This window comes from Schistocerca serialis, chromosome 4, assembly GCF_023864345.2.
Source record: "Schistocerca serialis cubense isolate TAMUIC-IGC-003099 chromosome 4, iqSchSeri2.2, whole genome shotgun sequence".
Classification (NCBI taxonomy): domain Eukaryota; kingdom Metazoa; phylum Arthropoda; class Insecta; order Orthoptera; family Acrididae; genus Schistocerca; species Schistocerca serialis.
Window position 1 is genome coordinate 638,158,007 of NC_064641.1, and position 20,865 is coordinate 638,178,871.

A 20,865-nucleotide genomic window follows, 5' to 3' on the forward strand; every position below is an offset into this window, starting at 1 on the left:
ATACCCTCCCCATTATCCCCTCAACCCCTCTGACAGTGGTATTCAACCGTCCACCCAACCTACACAAGATCCTTGTCTGTCCCTATTCCAACCCTGCTCTCAACCTCTTGCTCCATGGCTTGTATCTCTGCACCAGATCTACATGCAAAACCTATCCCATACAACCTCACTAGGACCTACTCCATCTCTGTCACTGACATTTCCCACCTCATCAGAAGAACGGCTACCTGTGAAAACAGCAATGTGATCTACCAATTTAGCTGCAACCACAGTGATATATTCTACATGACAATCACAATAAATAAGCTGTCTGTCTGTGTGAATGGCCACCACCAAACTGTTTTGGTCAAGAGATACCTGGACCAGCCAGTTGTTGAATATGCCACCTAAGATGATGTGCTTCACATTGTTTGCTTTATAGCCTCTGCATTCTGAATTCTCCCAATGAATGCTAGCATTCCTTAAATGTGCAGGTGGGATCTCTCCTAACAACTTATGCTTCATTTGCATAACCCTCCTGACTCAACATTCAATAGTATCTCTCTCATCCACTGCCTGCTGCCTCCCTTCTTCTACTCCACACCCAGGCACATGTTCTATGCTGGAAATGCACTTTTCGTCTTCTCTACATCCCCCCCCCCCCCCCCCCCCCAGCACAGCCACATGATCCTGGACCTAGCAGCCCTATTCTCTCTCCACCATGTCCTTGCATGCTCCTACAGGCAGCATTAGCCTCCCCGCCCACACCCCTTCCTTAGCCCCCTTACCCATCTCAGGCACATTGCTGCTTGCATCAGACACAGTTGCCTTTGAATCTTAGTGCTCAGTGGCAGTGGCAATGTGTGAATGTGAGTTGTTCTTGCATGAATTGGTGTGAGTTTTTTACTTCTGAAGAAGGACTTGGTCTGAAAACTGAAATATTTCCAACATTCTTTTTCACTGTGCCTGTCGGTGACACAACCGCTCTGTGTGGTGAACTAAATCCATAATACAATCAATAATTCATAAACAATACTAAACACATTTAAAAAGCTGGTGTCTGTCGAAAATGAGAGCCATGAGATGATCAAGGGACACATTATATTAAATGGTGAATGAAGGTTTTCATCACAGAAACACTGTTTTCTGTATCTGAAGTCATACTATAATACATGAAAAGTTGGACAAAAGACATAAACAAAAACAGTATGTGTGCCATAACTAAATGTCAACCAACTATGTGACTACAGGACAATATATATACACAGAGGTGGAAAAAGTCAAGGGATAGCAATACGCACATCCACAAATGGCAATAGTATTGCATACACAAGGTATAAAAAGGTCAGTGCTGAGCTGTCATTTGTGCTCAGTTGAGTCATGTAAAAAGTATTCTGATGTGATTATAGTCGCACGATCGGAGTTAACAGACTTTGAATGTGGAATGGTAGTTGGAGCTAGACACATGGGATACTCCAAAATGGAATTCAACATCCTGAGATCCACAGCATCATGAGTGTGTCGAAAATACCAAACTTCAGGCATTACCTCTCACTCCACGGACAATGCCTTCACTTAAAAAAAGTGAAATTTGGTGTTAATAAGCTATTGCAGCAGCTGATCAACACGAGTGTCTTTGCTAGCAGCACGACATGACCTGCAGCATCTCTCCTGGACTTGTGCCTTATTGATTGAACCCTAGATTACTGGAAAACCAAGGTCTGGTCAGGTGAGTCCCAAGTTCAGTTGTGGCTTAGACCTCGTGAAGCCATGGATCAGAGTTTTCAACAAGGCACTGTGCAAACTAGTGGTGGCTCCAAAATGGTTTGGGTTTGTTTACATGGAATGAACTCAGGCCTCTTGTGCAACTGAACAGATCACAGACAAGAAATGCTTATGTTCAGCTACTTGAAGGCCTACTGCAGACATTCATGGACTTCATGTTCCCAAACAACGATGTCATGTCATCAGGCCACAATTGTCCACAATTGGTTTTAAGACTATTTTGGACAATTTGAACAAACAATTCGGCCACCCAGATTGACTGACCTGAGTCCTATTGAACATTTATGGGGCATAACTGTGAGGTCAGCTTGTGCACAACATCCTGCATAGCAACACTTTCACAACTCTGGATGGCTACAGAGGCAGCATAGTTCGATATTTCTGCAGGGGACTTCCAATGACTTGTCGAGTCCATGCCATATCGAGTTGCTGCACTGCGTCGGGCAAAAGGAGGTCCGACATGAAACTAGGAGGTATCCCAGACTTTTGACACCACAGTGCATAAATACACACACACACACACACACACACACACACAAACACAAACTCACACAAGGTAAAAAATAATAACACTCCATGAAGCAATTATCCTAAGAGGACCTACATCAGTAGATGTGATGTGTATGTACAGGCAAATAAAGGATTACAATTTCAGAAAAATTAGATGATTTATTCAAGAGAAAGAGCATCACTAATTGAGCAAGTGAATAACATGTTGGTACACATGTAATCCTTATGCAAGCAGTTACTCCACTTGGCACTGATCGACAGAGGTGTTGGATGTCCTTCTGAGGGTTATTGTGCCGAACTCTGTCCAGTTGGCATTTTGCATCATCAAAATTCCAAACAGTCTTAACAGGGAAGAGGTCCAGTGATCTTTCTGGCCAAAGTAGGGTTTAGCAAGAAAGAAGACAAGCAGTAGATACTCTTGCCATTTGCAAGTGGGCATCAGTTTACTGTAATGTAAGCTAAGGATGGCTTGCCATGAAGGGCAACAAAATGGGGCATAGAACATCACTGATGTACTGCTGTACTGTAAGGGTTCCACAAATGACAACCAAAGGGGTCCTGCTATGATATGAAATGGCATGTCAGACCATCACTCCTGACTGTCAGACAGAAAGGCAAGTGACAATGTGGTTGGTACCCATCAGCAGTCTGATGCTTCTACAGCCACATCTTTACTGACCATTGGGGCTCTGTTCAAAGTGGGACTCATCACTGAAGACAATTCTACTCCATTCAGTGATATTCAGGCCAAAGACATGTCTGTAGATGCCCCAAACAGCGGTGGGAACCAACTTGACTGTCACCTGCCATACTGCCTAATAACCAGAAGTGATATCTGGGGAGCCATTTCTTTTCATAGCTGAATCCCTTTGGTTGTGATCTGTGGTGCCCTTATAGCACAGCTATATGTCAATAATATTCTATGTCCCAGCCCCATTTTGTTGCCCTCCATGACAAGCCGTCCTGGGCTTACCTTTCAACAAGATAATGCCTGCCCACATGTGGCGAGTTTCTACTGCTTGTCTCCCATACTTGTAGAACCATAATTTGGTCAGCAAACTTGCCGGATCTCTCCCCAACTGAGAACTGAAGATGACTGGAGCATTATCGGCAGGGTCTGTAACCATCTTGAGATTCTGATGATCTACCACATCAACTTCACAGAGTATGGCTTGATATCCCTCAGCAGAACACCTGCAAAGTCTGTCAACCAATAACAAGCTGAATAACTGCTTGCATAAGGACCAGAGATGGACCAATGTGTTATTGACTTATCCAATTTGTGAAGCTCTTGCTCTTGAATAAATCGTCTAATTTTCCTGAAATTATCATGGTGTGTGTGTGTGTGTGTGTGTGTGTGTGTGTGTGTAAACAGAAACTTGCAACTTCTAGAACCTTCAATACAATAATTTAAAATTAATGTAAATAACAAATACTATCCTTTTGTAACACTAACATAATGAGTTCCAAAAATGAATACTTTTGTTGAAATCTATGTTTCAATCAGAAAGCTGATGTAATTAAAATGTTATTCTTCAAGATGGTTCTTGTACAAACAGCTTTGTTATAAGTAGAGGTAAAGTGTGCCAACTACATTCTGAAGTTCACATGTTCTTCAGCAGTTGAGTTGTTTATTAAGATGAGATTTGTTAACTGTTACTCTGATGCATGTTTTCATTATGTTGGTTTTGAAAAGAAGTATGGATGGATATTAATGTCAAGAATTAAAATGATGAAGGGTGTTTCATTCAGCACATGAACAAACATGCTCCTATGGAGAATGACACGGATATGAACTGCAGACAATGTACTACAGAGCCAGAAAACATATGTAAAAAGATTCTAGTTTTTGTAATCATTTCTTCTCAGTAATACTGATTTAATACAATACTGGTTTCTTAAGATGTACTAAAAACACCCTTATAATAACTGATATTCAATCTTTTGATTATCATTATTTTTTTAAGAGATACATCCTTGTCCAGGATGAATTATTATGATATTTATAGCTTATCTGTAAAGGAACATCACACATTCATTTTGTGTTTATAGTTTAATGTATAGTATTACACATTGTATTGCATACAAAATGTCAAAAGTACCAGTGGAAGGAAACACAGTTGTCCTCTGAAAGTGCACGTTGTGAAAAATGACTGGCAGAGTTTCATACTTGAAGCCTTTATGTGCTGCCAACGTCTTCCAAGCGAGAACCTGGGAAAATATGGAAAATATTACTGTATTGTAAATATAGGTATAGTAAGTACTGAGTGGAATATAAATAATAGAAGGTGTAAAGGTAACAACACAAAGTATCTCTTTGCGTCAGAAGGCACATGTTCCTGGGGGTGCAGTTTTTATTTTTTTCTGCCAGACCATATTTCCTGCCTTCCTTCCAACCAGTCCGAAACAACTGTGGGCATTCAGTACCACAGATATTTGTCATTTTTGCTGCCACTTGGAGCCAATACATTGTGGCACAAATAAGAGAGTTTTGTACAAAGGCACCATGTTGTCACCAGATCAGCTGCTTGTAATGACATTACAATGGGTCATTTCAGTGATCTGCTGTGTACGGTTGTTTGAAAACAAATTTATAATGTCATACTATGATCAATTACACTGGGGAACAGCAATTTTGTTGTCCTAGATCTGTGACTTTTATTAACTAACTTTTGGCCTCTGAATTCAAAACTGTTAGCAGTTTTTCTCTATCACATCAAGTTTTTAAACTACAGGATACTCTCTCTTTACCCTAAAAGTCATTAAAATTGGGCATACAAAGGAAAATAAAGAGGGTACTAACCAAATGTAGTAGAATATTAGAATATATTATTCATTCAGAGATAATTATAATATTTAAAGTTACATTGTGTTTATACAAATAATAAAAACAAAGATATGAGGGTACAAATTTTCACTTATAACTTTTCCTACAATGTTCCATCTGGGGACATTCTTGTTTGATGCTCCAACACTAGTCAGCCATCATACTGACATCCCATCAACCTTGATAACTTGCCTCCATGATCCTCAAATCTTGGTGGAATCGCTCACCCTGTTCATCGCTAACAGCACCAAGATTTTCTGGAAAGTTAGCAAGATGGCTATGTAAGAAATGCAGTTTGATACTCATGTTACAGCCAAGCTTTTTAAAGCTCCCTAAGAGCTGTTGAACAATTTTGACGTAATTCTGGGCTCGTGTATTTCCCAGAAGTCCTTGATGATAGTTTTGAATGCCAACCAAACATCATCTTCTCATATGACAAGCTAGGAAATGCCGAAATGACATACTAAAAACAGCCCCCTTCAGTTTTCTTAAAGAAGTATTCAGATAGCAAAGAGATAAAGTTAAGGTGTTCTCACCAATAGGTTCATAAAAAAGACTCAGAACATTGCTGAGTTTTCTGATAAATCCTTTTTCAGATCTAACAGAATATCCATATAATGGAAAGTCCAGGATGGAATAACATACTGTTAGAATACCCATATACACAAATAAATCTGCACAGATACATTGCCCTGGCTTACAATAATGGGGTGGGACTGCTACTTGGCTGGGAGAGAGGGCGGGGGGAGGGGGGGGGGGGGGGGGGGGGGGGGGGGGGGTAGCCGAGGCTGGATTAAAGAAGGTAGCAATGACAATTCTGATCCATTTTGTTCAAAAAAGCTAGAGTTGGGAGGACAACTCCCAGCTGTAGCCATTCATTTAGGTGGACAGCTGGTTAGTGGTCATGTCCAAATAAAATGCTATATACAAGTTATAGCCAAGCTGATACATAACATGGCTGCTTGGACAGGTGGCCCTGCCTCTGATAAGATAGGTTATGCCTGTGACAGGACTGGAGTTAAAATGTACTGGGTGTGTGGATAGTAAAGCCACAGGAATTAGACTTGGGAAGGTGGTTAGTAGGCTATTCCTCATTTTCACAATATGTAGTTGAAGGCCTTGTAGAGAATATGATTTATGTGCACTAGTCCATGGAGATATTGGGTAATGGAAGGAGTGTTGCTTTATGCACCTCATTCATTAGAAACATTGGAGGATTAGGGGCTTATGTGGCTATGGCATGGGTAATCTGTTTTTGGGGTAACGCCTCTCTGTGAAGGCCTTAGTAATTACCTTGAACTTACTGACTGATAAATTGCCCATCATTGCAGATGTGCTATCAGTGGGTGGCCAGGCTATGTCAGAGAGACATTTTGGCATGGAAGGGATGACACCATTTAAAATTAAGGTAGTGTTGATGGTTAGTAGATTTGATACGGACAGAAGTGTTTATGTTTCCATTGGAGAGGTGGAGGTCAACATCTGAGAACTTAGCAGGCTAGGTTGAGGAGGACCAGTGAAGCAGATGGTAAATGAGATGATATTGAGGCTCTGTGGGAATAAGGATAAAACGTCTTCACCTTGTATCCAAATCATGAAGATATCATCAACAAACCTATGGCAGACAAGTGGTTTGAGATTTTGGGTGACCCTGCAGGTTTCCTTCAAACAGACCATAAACGTGACACCATAGGAGGGCATTAGGTGGATGCTCATGGCTGTACCATGGCTTTGTTAGTATGTCATCCCTACACTCAAGAAGTAGTTATGGATATGAATGTAGTTATGACAAGTACAGATCCAGATAGTTAGAAGATGATGATGAAAGTGATTAGTATCTTTGATATGATAAGGTAGGCTGAAGGCAATGGGATGGAGACACTGCTCAATAAGAGCTGAGATTATTTCAATGGGAGCCCAGCAACCAGTTAAAATGGGCATCCACAATCGTTAGGTTTATGAGTTTTGGGAAGCATGAAAAGGCAGGTGTTCTTGGAGGATCTGGGAGATATTCTGGGATGGACCTATGAGTTTGTGTAGGGATTGGAGGTTATGCTGGACTTCTGGGATGTCACAATGTAGCAGGAAGAGTCAGATAGCTGACAGATACCTTCTGTCAGATTATCTCTGCAGTTAATCACAGCTGTGGGGAATCTTTTGTCTGGAGTGAGGATGATAAAATCAGAGTCTGATGTAAGGTTATGGCTGGGTATAATTTAGTCCATCGAGAGGTTTATGCTATTTGGAAGGGATCTAGGAAAAGAGAATGAGGTCATGGAATTACTTGAAGATGATGGGGGGGATCTGGTTAGGAGGGAGTGGATGATGATCATGGCTGGACAGAGGTATAAACTGGAGAGGCAAGATATCTCAATTAGTTATAAATCATGTGCTACAGATGAAGATAGTCTATTCCTTTGAGAGAAATTCTTTGTTAAAAGAAACCTATTATTAAGTACTCCTTCAAAGAGGATTCCATTTAAACTTTTTACGTACTTTGGAAGCTGGTTAAACAGGTTGATACCCATATGATAGGGGCTGTTGTCTGAACCTTTTGTGTTATGCCTTGCTAGGTGTTAGTTATAGTCTCTCCATGTGTTAGAAATATGTTTATCTTTCTTTAAACTATTGTACTGCTCATGTTTTAAAATTAGTAGAATACGTTTAGGAATATATATAGATCGTAATGTAAGTAATTTCTTACTCTAGAACATCCTCTTACATGGCTCATTACATCTGAGATTGCACAGAATTCTAACTGCCTTCTTCTGACGGACAAATACTATATTTATTGGCTGCAGCACACCACCATACTTCAATTTCATATGTGACATATAATAGATACTGAAATGTGCTTCCTATAAATGGATCAATAAGCATGTACATCTACTTTTAAGCAACTAACAATTATGTGCTTATTATATGCTGGGTGCCAGACACCTTAAATGATCATCATTTCCTGGTATGGGCATACATGTGTTCAAACAAAAATTTGTGATGTATTGTGATGGGGATGGAAACATGCATATTATGAATGGAAAAAAAAGAATGGCAGGTCAGATCTGTGAGTTTTCTCTAACTACCTGAAGAGATATTTCCTCCGAAAGAGTTTACTCACACAGATCATGTATAAAAAATATGACATAATTACAAATGCAATTACTCATTAAGTTAAATAAATTAATGGCTAACATGACTTCTGCAGTGAAGGTGTTTCACAGGTTACAAAGCTGAGGGCCACATTACTCTGATCATGGGACAGAACTAACTGGTCTACTGTTGCCAGGCCTACTTACTGAATCCTTTACTCTGCCTACTGCATTTGTATCTATCTCACCAACTCAGATGCATTCTGTTCAATCGTTCAGCACTGTCAATTGCTCGTAATGTAGGAGGTCACATGTCCTTCAATAAAATCTTAATCTTTTACTCCCACATTCCAAAAATGAACGACAAAATGTTCTCTTTCCACACAACAAGATCACATCATCTGCCTCTCTTTTCACTTGGTTTCAAAATAAGGCAATCTTTTGAATTTGCTCTTCTAGGTGTGGCCAGAGCGTACTCTGTATTTGGTAATATTCAGTGACATTTGCAGCAATTGCTGTCTCTCCCTTTCACTGTGTAATGGAATTGGGTAGTTGTTCTCACAAATTTCATGCCATTTTCCACCAGCACATAGGAATTTTCACAGTAGCCACTTCTGGTCTCTGAAGAATGCAGTTGTATGCAACAGATTTTGCTGCCACGACAAATCTCCACCTTCAAATGTATGGGCCCTTCACGCAATAGACTCCACAGCTGGACTTCTGATGGATAGTGCATTTTCCTGTCATAGTGCTGATAACATGCAACTGTCCACAACTCTGACTAACTAACTCTCACATGCAATGCATAATTAACGACAATATAATATCAGCTTCTCACTTGTGTCTTCCCTGGGTTATCACTACAATGCACTAGTCTAATGTTCTAATGACTTAAAGTGTGAATCTCCCACTTCTTTATGAGGTGACTTACTTGGAATTTTGCAGCCCCTCTTCTTTATGGGATAGTGGTCTGCTGGAAAATCTCTTGATTTTTTTCTCCATTGAATAGTGCTAGGTACAGGAACTTTTAAGCCCCTTTCTACTTATAAAATGAGTAGACATACAAACTTTCCTTTTCACCAGTTAACGATGTATTTGACTTTCATGCACAATATAGTTCACACTTTCAACATACATATGTAACTTTCTGTAAGTACCTTGTACCATTGTACATTAGAAACAAAATGAATTCCAGTTAAAAGAAAGTTGGCTTGACTACCATGACTTTCTTAAAATGAATCAGAAAATACGTCTTGCCTCTACCAAGGCTGAGTCAAGAGTCTCTAAGAGTACTTTTTCAACTGTTCTTGTTTCACATAACAATAGTCAATGACACAATAAGGACAGAGCGGCATAAAAACTCCATGATTCCTCCTTACACATGCATTAAGAACTCTATGGACACCCAACAGGTACTTGTCGGTGCTGTTCAACTGCCGTGTCTACCTTCTTCCCCTGACTGATTTTAAACCTGCACACACAGACATGTGACATGCAGTAGGTAGGATTCTACCATCCCACACTTGTATTTAGAATATCATGTCTTTGAGATGGTAGACGGCTGAGTGGTTCTAGAATTTACACAGAAATTCTTGAATCGCTATATATCCCCCCCTCAGATCGAACAAGCGATATTTTATTCATAATCATTATGCACATAATATCACTCACAATAACATCTCGTATCTTAACAGTATACATTTTTTACATATGTTTTTATACATATCTCTTCTTTCCATAACAACAATCTTTCCCTTATTGTTTCTCTATTCTTTTCTTATTTTACTTTGTTATTAAGACATGAGCATACACTAGAGGTTTTAGTCAGATTCACTAATATTTAGGAATTGTGAGGACTTTTTTTCTTTTCTTTATTTTCTTTTGCAATTGAAATCTTCAGGTGTTTATGACACATGAGGTAATCTATTTTCTATTCTTATCTTTTTGTACTACCTTTTTACTAGTATGTTCTATTTTCATTTGTTGTAGCTTGGAGGAACTCTGGGCAAAATGAAAGTGTCCTTTTGACATTCATTTACTTCCCCAAAACATAATAATGCTAGTTGTTCATAGAATTTACACTTTCCAGAATAATTCCTATAAAATTTGTGACTTTTGTCATGATACTGTCCCCTTCTCCTAGGATCAGCACCCATTCCTTGCTTGCGGGTTGACCTTATGAGAGCACTTCCCCTTTCCATTCTGGTAGGTATGCCCCTTATGATACATCTTTATTTTTTAGGCCATAGATCATCTTATCTCCATGTAGGTACATACTTAGTGATTGCCGGGTACACCCCTCTTATCCTTTCTGAGTAGGTCTCACGGTTCATTACCCTAATATACATTTCTATTTCTTCCGGTAAAGATATAAATCTATCTCAAACTTTGCATTCATTCTTTAATATATCATTCACTCCCCAGAGTCCTCCTCTACTTATCGACTTCTATATTTCCAATAGATATTATGTCTATATATACTACTTATGTCTTACTATACTTCAATTCATCAAAGTTTTTATTGCACTGACATTTCTCATGCCTTTTTTCTTATTTATCCATTACTTATTACTATTTTATAGTTGTTCATTATGTATGGGTGCCTCTCCTTACGTATATTCAATGTAGAACCATCAAAACTCCCCATATATGTGTGCGTAATTCCCTATGTACACACCTTTTCCCCAACACCTGGCAGTTCTCACATTGTGACAGGCTTTGTCTTATAATTATTAATGTGTAGAAGTGTATATTTGTGTATATGTGCATGTGTCTTTGTTTTGTCTAATTCTTTGGCCTTCTTATTTAAAGATAAGATGTAGGTTATTAGTAACCATGGAAATAAGGAAGGACTTCACCAACAGAAGTTTATGAACATGGGAAGAGTGAAAAGAATAGACAGGTCCTCAAGGTGAGAAATAAGAAAGGAAACAATAGATGTGGTTGCTAGGATTGAATAAGAGAAACAAGATAGCCTCAAAGACAGGAAATTCTTCCCACCCCCCTTCCCCATGATCCCTACCTCTCAGGTACTTGAGTGAGACGCCGGAGGAGGTTTGGTGTTAAATCATCTCTTACAGAATGGACTTATCCCACCTTCACCTTTTGAAGTCCCCAAAGAAAATCCTAGTAGCCCCATGGAAACGGCAATTGAAGAAGAATTTGTTTGTGAGGGTTGTTTGAAAGGTGTGATGTGTGTTTTGTGTTAGTCATGATTTACCTGTTCTTGTAAATCAAGCTTTCAAAATTAATACAAACCCTCCCATCTATATCACATCTCATAAAAGATATAAACTACTCTATACAAAACAGAAAATCTATACACTACTGTATAACTATTATTCAGTCAGTCACATCATATTACATTTCCCACAAATATAATACAGTAGTCAATTTATTTTGTCTAGACATCACTTTTCTTTCTGTGATTCTCTTAAGATGTTTTCTATTTCATAGTCACATCAGGTTTTCTAATCAATAAGAATACATGATAGTTTTAGCTTATAAAGGAATTCAGTGCAGGAAAAATAGTTTACAAAAATCACCAAAAATAAATCAAGATCTGACAGTCACTACTCTGCTCATTAACTCAGAATGTTAATGTCCCTGGGGGATGGATGACAGAATAATTTAAGATTTTAAAGCAATTTGGTGCAGAAAACTATTCGGAAAAAAAAACACTGAAAACAACCTGGGTTCTGATGGTCGTCATTCTGCCTGTTAACTCAGAATATTAACATTTCTGGGGGATGGATGACTCCGCCCGGGTCCCATGGATCTGATATCAACTTTTCTTGAGCACTGGCAGACTAGTGTTTCTCTTGAAATTTCTTTTAAAAGTCTCCCCAAGATGAAAAATTCTCAGTATTTACTGTACCCCATTCTGAGGCTTCCCCTAGAAGGTACCCCACAGCAAATTCTTGATTATGAGAACTCTCAAGAAACATAAAGTGAAGACCATTTTCCGCACAGTGGGAAAAATCAAAGACCTTCACGGTTCAACCAAGGATCCACTAGGTCTGACGGCACCTGGTGTGTACAAGATTGGATGCGAATGTGTGATGCAATATATAGGACAGACGCAGCGTTGCATCTCACAGCGCTGCAATGAACACATCAGGCATGTACGCTTGGGTCATCCAACAAATCTGCTATGGCAGAACATAGTACTGATGAGAAGCACACCTTCAATTTCAAGGACAGAAAGAAAATATGCAGTACAAACGGATTTTGGGACTCAGTAATCAAAGAGTCCATAGAAATATGGTTACACGACAACCTAATCAACCACGACAGTGGCTACCATCTCAGCACATGCTGGGAGCCTGCAATCAGAAAAATTAGAGAAGAATGTTCCGTTCCACCAAGGGCCATGGATGTAGTAGACAGAGATGGATGCCGGGACATGAACCCCGTACACACGTCTCCCCCACCACCGGCCGCTCCAGGTGCATCGGGTGATTCCACGGATGTCTGATTGGCCAGTGACAGGAAGCGGAGAGTGGTCCAGCAGAGATATCAGCCCACAAACAACAATATCCCGACACTTCACCTGAAGATGATGGAGACACATTCCATTGAAACGTTGCTATGAGACAACGACGCAACTCGACTGACAACCCATGAAGACTTCATAGATGAAATTCACCGAGAAAGCCTGCACTCACATATTCTCCCCCATTTGCTTCATCTGGTTCTACTCAACCCAACAAGCCACCTTCCTAGATGTTGACCTCCACCTCAGAGATGGCTTCATCAGTACCTCTGTCCATATCAAACCTACTAACCACATGCAATACCTCCACTTTGACAGCTAGCCAGCCACGGTCATCACATCTGCAGTGATGAGCAGTCCCTCTCAAAATATACCAAGGCTCTCACTGCATCTGCAGTGATGAGCAGTCCCTTTCAAAATATACCAAGGCTCTCACTGAAGCCTTCACTGACCGTAATAATCCTCCCATCATTGTACAAAAACAAATCTCCTGTGTCTTATCTTTCCAGTCTCCTACCACCGCTCAAAGTCCCACAGTCCAACCACAGAGGAGCATTCCCCTCGTAACTCAGTACCACCTGAGACTGGAGCAACTGAATTACATTCTCCACCGGGGTTTCGATTACCTCTTGTCATGCCCTGAAATGAGAAATGTCCTTCCCACTCCTCCTACAGTGGTATTCTGCCATCCACCAAACCTACACAATATACTTGTCCATCCTTACACAACTCCTGCTCCCAATCCCTTACCTCATGGCTCATATCCCTGTAATAGACCTAGATGAAAGACATGTCCCATACATCCTCCTACAACCACCTACTCCAATTCAGTCACTAACATTACCTATCCCATCAAAGGCAGGGCTACCTATGAAACCAGTCATGTGATTTACAAGCTAAGCTGCAACCACTTTGCTGCATTCTATGTAGGCATGACAACCAACAACCTGTCTGTCCGCATGAATGGCAACCAACAAACTGTGGCCAAGAAACAGGTGGAACCACCCTGTTGCTGAACACATTGCGAAACATGATATCCCTCATCTCAATGACTCCTTCACAGCCTGTGCCATATGGATTCTTTCCACCAACACCAGCTTTGCTGAATTGCACAGGTGGGAACTTTCCCTGCAAAAAAATCCTACATTCCTGTAACACTTCTGGCCTTAACCTTAGTTAGTCACTGTCCTCACCCATCCAGCCCTCTTCCTGTTCCCATTCCAGCACTACACTGCCGTCATTTCACTGCCACACTCAGTCTTTTAATTTGTTTTTATTTCTCTCCTTTCCTCTACTTACTTCCTCCCCCCCCCCCCCCCCCCCTCCCCACCTTCTCTCCTGCCCTCCATCTAAACTGCAGCACTTCACTGTCCCACCACCCCCCACCACACTATCCCTCCCCCTCCCTGTCCCATCTTCCTCCTTACCCCCACCCAGTCGCCACTCCTATTACGCACTGGTGCTGCTGCTCACAGAGTGGTTTCAGTTGTCTGAGACTGCAGACGTGTGTGCAAGTTGTGTTTGCCTGAGAGTGTGTGCATGTGTGTATGTGTGTCTACTGCTGACAATGACCTTAATGGCCAAAAGCTGTAATTGGGTAAATCTTTTTGTTGTGCCTATCATGACTCAGCATCTCCTCTACATGGTGAGTAGCTACTTTCCTTCTCTAATGTTATTACATTCCATCGTGTATTTTCCATTGATTGAAATATTTATAAATGGTAGTGTCATCGATATACTAACATATAATATACATTATTATAGTTATTCTAAATGTCATCCATGGTAAAATTTTCAGGGAAATTCAAGTACTATATCTTGGGTACTGAAGCTACAGAAGAAAATTGTTAAATATATGTGTACTGCACAACCAAAATAATTTTGTTGTCCACTACTTTCAAATCTACAACTTTCAACTGATCCCTCCCTTATAAATTTATGACATAATAATCATATTGCAAGGCAGACTAAAGTTATATGGAGAAAACCAATTTGGCCACAGGTACAACACAAGAAACAAAGATAACTTTATACATCTTATTCACCAATTGAATTTTCATGAACAGACTTCATTGTGTATGGTGATGAAAGTTTGTAACAAATTAATAGACAAAAACATACTTAGTATTCTGTGAGAGAAAGATGATTATTCTTTAGAAGAATGAACTGATAATGTAACTGAGATGTACCTTGGTGTTAGGTTTATTGGACAACTTCTTTTGACTGTATCAGTATTAGACTATTGATGTTAGGATTAATTGTACTCAGATTGTGTAGAAATTTTAGCACACATTGTGTTATGTCTCCTGTACATGAATCATTGTTTAGATACATTTGTCTGAGAGCAGTAAACCATGATCCACATTTCAGATGTAATGCCTGCAAAGCTGATAGAACCTACAAAGAAAAGTTTCACAATAGGCATCAACCTGTTGAAACAATTGATGGGTGAACTGCTGTATGTCAGTGTCCAATGGACACAATATTCCAGCAAATGCTCATGTTGCCGTCATCAGATGCACTGATGAACTGTTCATCAGTGCACCTGACGATGGCTACATGGTCGTTTGCTAAAATATTGTGACTGTTGTACACTGACATTTGGCAGTTCACCTATGAAATATTTTGGCATGAAATATGTCGGGAGAAGATGAAGAGTCACAGGTATCAACATGACTGGAAGGAATTTATCACTGTAAATAAAAAAAAAAAAGGTCATTCAAGCCACAGAAGTTTATTTAGATTCTTGGGAAAGAATTGTTTTCCTAGCAGAATCTCAGGAGATGGAGCTAGATTGCCTGGCAGAAGATTCATCAATAATTATATACTGTGACTGTGGGTTTGAAATGAGAAATCCTATCCCATGGCTAGTGTGATTGTAATTTCTATTGATATTTACACAAGAGGATACATGAAGTGTTTGATCCCAGTAGAAACTGGACTAGTTTTTTAACAAAATGAATGTGGGTACGAATTCATGTAGTCAGAAAAAATGATAGTAAATTTAGGGTCTTGAGAATTTTGTATTCGTGGTGATGAAAGCATTTTACCATATACATTTTACCAATAATGGATATATATTACAATGTGATTTACAAAAGTTATAAGTCCATCACATCATTGTCTTTTAATGTTAACATTACATACCAGTGCGGAATTGTAGCAGTTGTTCGTGTTCAAGTGAATGCTTACACAGCTCAACCATTACTGTCGTAAAATTATATGTTGGTCTCACAGTACACATCGGTTTTGTGTATGGCACCCTCTAAGAGCTGCGCCTGAAGTTTACAGTTTTGACGACATTTTTTGTAATATTTATGTTGTATAGTAACTAAGTAGTAACATGAAATTATTATGAGTAAAACTACGTAAATTTACAATTCTTAATTTTTCTTATGTCTGTAATGCACCAGATGTTTAAAATTACTATAGCACGTAACAGTGACAGTTTACGCCTCATGGGCTAAAATTAATTATAAAACTGATATGGCTACGTACAGTACGTTATAGGAAGTATTGCATATTTTGTCATGTTGGGACCTGTCTTAACTTAATTAGTTGTTACTTGACAAAAGATATAAAGTGAACTTTACTTACAAAATGCACTTTGTTGGCGCTAGTAGCACTTGTAAGCATCATTTCAATATGTTGCACTTAGTGGCCGAGAGATAAGAACAATATGATAAAGCATGATCTTTTGAACACTTATTTTGAAAAATGACAGTTTTATGTATTAATTGTTGCTAATATTTACCATCCTGAGTTTGTGTGTTATTCTAATGCAGTAAGTTATGTAAATATAGTGTTATGAAAGTGGTACTCATTTAGATCTTATGCAAGTGGCTGCTACATAATGGCGTGAGGTTGCGACTGATCTTTGAGACCCCCTGGGTCGAATTTTTCACTGCTTTCAAGTAGGCAGTTTTCAAACAATTCCCAGAAATGGGCATTTTTCATTATGACCTGATCATTCATCAGGTTACATTTAGCATTTCTTTGGTGCCAAAATATCTCCATTTCGTCAAGAAGATCGAAGAGTCCACCCTTCTCGCCTCTATGTAGCAACCTTACAATGAAGATCTTTTGCCACCAAAGAAATGCTAAATGTAACCTGATCAATGATCAAGTCATAATGAAAAATGCCCATTTCTGGGAATTGTTTGAAAACTGCCTACTTGAAAGCAGTGAAAAAGTCGACCAAAGATCAGTCGCAACCTCACGCCGTTATGTAGCAGCCACTTGCATAAGATATAAACGAGTACCACTTTCATAACACTATATTTACATAACTTACTGCATTAGAATAATACACAAACTCATGAGGGTAAATATTAGCAACAATTAATACATAAAACTGTCATTTTTCAAAATAAGTGCTCAAAGGATCACGCTTTATCATATTGTTCTTATTTCTTGGCCACTAAGTGCGACATATTGAAATGATGCTTACAAGCACTACTAACGCCAACAAAGTGCATTTTGTAAATAAAGTTCACGTTATATCTTTTGTCAAGTAACAACTAATTAAGTTAAGACAGGTCCCAACATGACAAAATATGCAATACTTCCTATAACGTACTGTACGTAGCCATATCAGTTTTATAATTAATTTTAGCCCATGAGGCTTAAAGTGTCACTGTTAAGTGCTATAGTAATTTTAAACATCTAGCGCATTACAGACATAAGAAAAAGTAAGAACTGTAGTTTTACATAGTTTTAATCATAATAATTTCATGTTACTACTTAGTTACTATACAACATAAATATTACAAAAAATGTCGTCGAAGTTGTAAGCTTCAGGCGCAGCTAATAGAGGGTGCCATATGCAAAACTGATGTGTACTGTGAAACCAACACATTATTTTACGACAGTAATGGTTGAACTGTGCAAGCATTCACTTTAACACGAACAACTGGTATGTAACGTTAACATTAAAAGACAACGATGTGATGGACTTATAGCTTTTGTAAATCACATTGTAATTATACTCTTGTATTTGTTTTAGCATTGATAATGACCTGACACAGGTCGAAATCTGATCTGCATTGTGACTATAAATGTCATATTAAAGCAACTTAATTCTACAACTGATTGCTGGTCTATCTAACCCAAGAAGGAAAGTTGCTACTCACCATATAGTGGAGATGCTGAGTTGCGATAGGCACAATAAAAAGATTCACACAATCATAGCTTTCAGCCTTAAAAAGATTCACACAATCATAGCTTTCAGCCATTAAGGCCTTTGTCAGCAGTAGACACACACACACACACACACACACACACACACACACACACACACACACACTCATTCATGCAAGCGCAACTTCCATTGCAGCTGCTGCCAGTAACAGCGATAATAATGATGATGATGATGATAATTTATAGAAGTACAAGATAGATGTGTTCTGGGGAGAGAAAATCTAAGGAGACTGACTGCACCAGCTAAGAATACTGGGAAATTATGAAGGCATACAGGGACAATGGTAATCCTTATTGTTGCTGTAGTAGACATGTCATCAACTGTCTTCTGGAGCTGGAAGGTGTTACTCATTTCTGTAATATAATGCATGAAGTTATTTCAGAGTCAGTTTCCTGCTACAGAGAAGGACTTCAAGAAAGTAGCTGAACAATGGTGTGGAACAAAAAGGATTTTGCTCTGATGGGAACAAGTGTTCATGACATGTTGTTCAGATAAAAGTGTTAAGGTTGAGGAGGGATACAAGGGTCAATGTTGGTTGATAAGGCAGTAGAGAAGGCAGAAGGTATGGAAATCTCTGTGTTAGTCTGCACACAGCCAGGATAGCTGTGCATGTGACGGTCATATAAGATCAAAAAGTTAAACATCACAGATATAATGAGCACAGCATTCATAATCAGTTCCATGCACCATGAGCTTTCCTAAGAAAGGTCCTGCAGGTTAACATTGCTGTAATCAATATCTGGAAGTACAGGTGTTAGTCCAAATTTATTTTTCAGGTCAAGAGGGAATGACTGGAAGAGATGCTGATGCCTTCCTGCACATTACAGTTATGTGCTCGGTCCAACTTAGATTTTCACCTATTATGCTATTAGGCTCTTTGCTGAAGGAGAGAAGTTGGTATTTGTCCTATTTGGGGTTAAAAGATGGTAAGATTTCCCAGTATTTTGTGGTAATGAACCTAGAATGACCAACCACTACTACTTGGGTTTTGGGTAAGTTGAGTTTTAACCCCACATGCACACAGGTTGGTATTGGGATACTCAAAAACTGTCTTCCGGTTTATTTGTTTTGCACTTAGATACAAATGGAGGCACCAGCATACATGTAGTATTTGCTGTAGGACAAAACTGATGACACATCATTTACATACAATAAAAAGAGTGTAGTACTTAACACCAAATCCTGGGGGTTGCCTGATACTGCCTGCACCCATTGTGACTTTGTGGTGCGAGACATGGCACATTACTGTCGATATGTCAGGTATGAATGGAACCACTGCAATGCACAAGGTGAAAAATATAGGCTGTTAAGTTTGGCAAGCAAAATGTCAAAGCTGACAGTCTCCAAGGCTGACAGTCTAAGAAGCACATGATAGTTGTCTCTAGTGCATCCATGGCAAGCTTCAGGTCATCTGATACTTTTATTAATGCAGAGGTGCTGTGATGTTTATGAAAACCTGCCTGGTATTTGTCTATTAGGTTGTTTATAGTTAAGTAGTTTGTTAGTTATGTATTCTAATGATTTGTATAACACAGAAAGAATGCAAATAGGTTGATAATCAGTAGATGCTGTGGCAATGTCTTTTCTAGGTAGTGGTTGAAGACATCTTTTATAGTGGGCAGTAGTGGGTCAATACTAAGCTTAATCATTTGGACTGTGATGCTATCGTGTCCAGATACACATGATGTTTTTTTTTTATTATATTACAAACAACATGCTTCAGACAGAACTTTTCATGAATACAATCGTTTAAGCCCATAAAGCAATCAAACTTGTAAAAAGGTTTGAAATTACATAGCTACTTTGTAGAATGAGATCAAATAAGGGTTTTGTATCTGTAAATGTAATGTCATTATCATATATATTCATTAAAAATTAAAATGTTTTAATTGTGGTACTATGCTTTGAACATTTAGTTGACCTCTGATTAAAATAAAATTACATCTTAATGCTGAAGGTACTGAACTGAGTCAGAAGCTCACTTAAAACATGATTACTGGAAAATAATTGAAGTCTTGAAGGCATTATCAAAATAAAAAGAGAATAAAAAACAATAATATGCTTTTATACATATAATTCTTTGTCTGACAACACAGAGAGGTGGGCCATTTTCAATTATGAGAAAACATGCTATACAAATGGAAACAGTATTTCATCACTATATGTTTTAAGTTAAGCACACAGAGAAAACATAGATAACAATATGCCAAAAGAAAAACCAGAAACGTTACTGAATAGCTACAGAACATTAACTATCATGAAATAACTAATGTCAAAATGAAAATGACAGAGATGAAGAGAGAAAACCAACACCATGTAAAGAAGATATTTAAAAATGAAATTGTAATGCTAGTAAATCTGAATAAACCAGTGTTATTAATAATGAAATATGAAATGAAATTTGTTCCCTTGCACCAAGGTGATAAGAAAGAAAACAGAAAAATTTTAACAGTGATATGAGCAAGGCATACACTACTTGTTCCCTCAAATGTCCTTTAATTTTTATGAGTATATTACCAGATATCCTGTTGCTGGGAATAATATTCTTCCATCAATTGTATGACCCTTGTACCACTCATCTTCATGCTTGTTCAGATCAATCTCATACGTGTCGCACTGTTTATTTAGAAAATCCTACAGGAACATAAAAATATGTCAAATGCATGAATTGCACTTCAGTTTTTAATTATAGTTTTTTTGTGTTACAATCTTACCTTGTCAGAGAAAATTGGTACAAACCACTCTTGATCATGGTTCCATACTGTTAGAGGTGAAATATGTGGTGTTCCAGCAGGGACTGGGTATTCAATATGAGGGTAGAGTTTTGTAAGACATATTTGTGACCCAGATAAATACAATCTGGAATAGATTTCATAAAATTGTAAAGCAAGTTGTATTGTTGTTTTGGGAAGTGTAGATGAAACAAAAATGTTTCCATTAGTCTAAGCAGTTACTGAAACCTGTTTTGTAATTTGATGAA

The 20,865-nt window shown here is 38.6% G+C and overlaps 1 protein-coding gene across 1 annotated transcript in view; it reads right to left on the reverse strand.

The window, feature by feature from the left end:
- The window catches only part of LOC126475487 (fatty acid synthase-like), a 412,274-nt gene that overhangs the window by 158,196 nt on the left and 233,213 nt on the right, over positions 1-20,865 (reverse strand). Inside the window, exons 14-16 of the mRNA XM_050103394.1 lie at positions 20,600-20,744; positions 20,403-20,519; positions 4,377-4,485 (exon numbers count right to left, since the gene is read on the reverse strand). Of these exons, the coding sequence (XP_049959351.1) occupies positions 4,377-4,485; positions 20,403-20,519; positions 20,600-20,744 (371 nt within the window). The remainder of the gene's footprint in view (positions 1-4,376; positions 4,486-20,402; positions 20,520-20,599; positions 20,745-20,865) is intronic.